Source organism: Capsaspora owczarzaki (genome assembly GCF_000151315.2).
Source record: "Capsaspora owczarzaki ATCC 30864 unplaced genomic scaffold supercont2.59, whole genome shotgun sequence".
Taxonomy (NCBI): domain Eukaryota; class Filasterea; order Ministeriida; family Capsasporidae; genus Capsaspora; species Capsaspora owczarzaki.
In genome coordinates this window covers 59-2,838 of record NW_011887350.1, presented here as the reverse complement: position 1 = coordinate 2,838, position 2,780 = coordinate 59, and the positions used below count along the sequence as shown (strand labels likewise).

General features: G+C 41.6%; 1 protein-coding gene across 1 annotated transcript; it reads right to left on the bottom strand.

Annotated features, from left to right (window-relative positions):
- Positions 1–683: 683 nt before the first annotated feature.
- Positions 684–1,698, bottom strand: CAOG_08347 (hypothetical protein; the record flags this gene model as incomplete). The annotated part of the gene is made up of 3 exons (XM_004340617.1): positions 684–711; positions 1,232–1,322; positions 1,386–1,698. 3 exons carry the CDS (start codon positions 1,696–1,698, stop codon positions 684–686), a joined length of 432 nt encoding a protein of 143 aa, XP_004340665.1.
- Between the last annotated feature and the right edge of the window lie 1,082 nt (positions 1,699–2,780).

Here is a 2,780-nt window from a genome sequence, read left to right as displayed (position 1 = left end):
TTAGGAAGGTGGTCCAAAATCATCTATTTCTGTTTTCTACAGAAATATATGTATAAATACATGAACGGGAATCTAAAATGCCACCCAAAAAGCCCGTCGATCCAGCTCAAATGCTCCGTCTCAAAGCGATGCACGATGAAGATGCACTCGTGATTAACGATCTTGAGCGTCATTTCGATCGATTGACCCGTTTGTTTGATTCACGATGTGAAGATTTGCGATCGGAACGCGCGACTATCGCGAGCACTGATTTCGATAAGCAGGTGGAATTGTATTTTAGTACTGCGAAGCGATGGGAACAACTTCGCGAAACTCTGCGCAAACTGGCAAAGTAATGAGATCACACACTTTTATTCTAAACAAATACAAGTGTATCTAAAATAAACATGTCGTCATTTTCGCTTTACGGACCGCTCAGACGAGCGGATGAAGTCGGGGAATTTTTCGAGTATAATATCAGTCCCGTTCGAGCGATTACCCTTCCGCGAGCCATATATTCTACAAAGTATAGAACGTTCTCCAATTGGAAGGAAATTTCTTTTGAAATCGATGATCCAGCGATTATTTCGAGGTTGGAAGCTGTGAAAGACGAGATCGAGCGTGAAATTCAAAAGATCGAGCCTGGTGCGCAACTTGATACGATGCTATCTGAAAACTTTCCGAGCCGTAAATTTTCGCGGGAATCAGAGACGGATGAAGAACACTGGTTGTCTATCATGATCGAAAACGACAGTCTTTTCATCAGCAGTGAAGGAAAAAAAGTAGCAAAACCGAAGCTGTTTCGTCCGTTCCTCGGATCAGCAGTGGTACGGTTTGAATCTGTTTTCGTTAAACGAATGGAAAATGTAACAAAGTACAGATTTAATGTTGTATTGGGTTGTATGACAGAGTTTGAAGACATAAGTGGTTAGAAAAGTTTAATGGCGCGATTTTTAATTTGCTCCAACGTTCTCCGTCGATAAATGTCGAATAATTTATGACGATAGGACATTCTCTGCTTTTCCAACTCCTTGAGTTTTTGCGTAACGAAAATTTCATCCGATTCCAGCATTTTTAGATTGCGCGAAAAATATTAAATGGTTTTCATTTAATATTTCAATCGAAGTGGAGACCACTTATGATGAGGGAGAACGTAGCAATCGGTATCTCTCCAGTCGGAGGTTGAAAGACTCTAATTCTTGGACTGATGTGCATCAATGCGGAGTGTTCCTTCCCGTGAATGGCGTCTAACATTGCCGGAGGCTTGTCCTTATCTTCTACAGAGTTAAAGTGATATGGAAAACAATCGATAATTTCCCCACCGGATACGTGTAGTCGCCGACCTGTTTCCGTTTTCACAAAAGGATTGACCAAGATACAATCGGGAACTAAAATCGAAAATTGACGAGAGACATGATCCCATAAATCGTCGAGTCGTTGGCATGCAATCGGGTCGGACACTTCGGCCTCTGTTTCCAGCAAGTTATAATCGGTATCCGGTATCCGCCAGTGAGAACGAATTCCGCGACAAAAGTACGGTATTTTTAATGTGATAGGCAGGATGTAGTCGGTCACAGTCTCGCCACGGAGGCACGTCACTCGACGAGGTCCTCGAATCCGAACTTGTGAAACATCACGCGGACTGGAGTATTCGTCGCGATCGGCATCATCAAGTAGGTAATCGTATTCGTCATTATCGGAATCCTCGTTCGGCGTCATTTTTAGATTGCGCACAAAATATTAAACGTTTTTATTTAATATTTGATTCATTCTCGTCCCGCGTTTTTGCGTTGCTGTGCATCGTACAATCTTTTTCTGCTCAATTTCGTCAAGTACCTACGAATGAAATCCTCAAAAAATTTCCTTTCAGAATCTTCACCTTCGTCTTCGGAACTTTCATCGATCCATACCTGTGACCTTTGGATTGTGAGTGAAAGGATGTCATCTACGTATGATTCCATTAGTGCATCAAGTTCTGGACATGAAAATTTTATCCACGAAACTCCATCATCCGCCAGTCTCAAGTAAATAGATCTAATACTGAAAGGACGCACATCGGGAGCTCGAATGGGGAGAGAAGAGCTAATTTCCTGCAAAATACGAGTCAGCGTTGTTGTCCTATCTCTTGAAAGATCGACGGGGTATTTGTTGGAGAGGTAGTCAAGAAACTCGGTTTTGTTCCACACGTTCGGTCGGGATTCCGTCATTTTCAAAATGTTTATACTTGTTTAAACATTTTGATATCAAAATTTATTCTAATTTTGCCATCAGGTCGAACACCCGACTCTTGTAAATGCACAACAAAACCTCAGTCACGACCACATATAGTCCTCTGACATCTTCCGTTTCATCGCATCCCATATCGACATCATGCATTTCAGCTCTCACGATTGTTTTGAGTGTTTCTTTTAATTCGCCGTGATTGAGGGTATCGAAGTGTATTTTGAGATCATGCAGGTTTGAATGTCGTATCTTTGCAAATGCGCTCTTAATCTCAATCATGCCTTTCCCGACAGCTCCAGTCATTTTGTATCGCGCATAGGCACCCTTGTTGGGATGAATCATCAGTTCGCATCGACCGCAAATGTTTTTCTTCATTTTAAACTAATTTCAAACTATTTATTTTGATATCAATTTTTGATATCAAAATTTATTGATTCAGCACGGCCAGAATGGCGGATCGCACTCGGTCGTACATGACAAAATAATACGGACGAGGCGAATTCTTGGTGACTTCGTTCTCATACCAATTGTCATACACTAAATTGACTTGTTGGTTGATAAACTCATCGCGTTGGGTC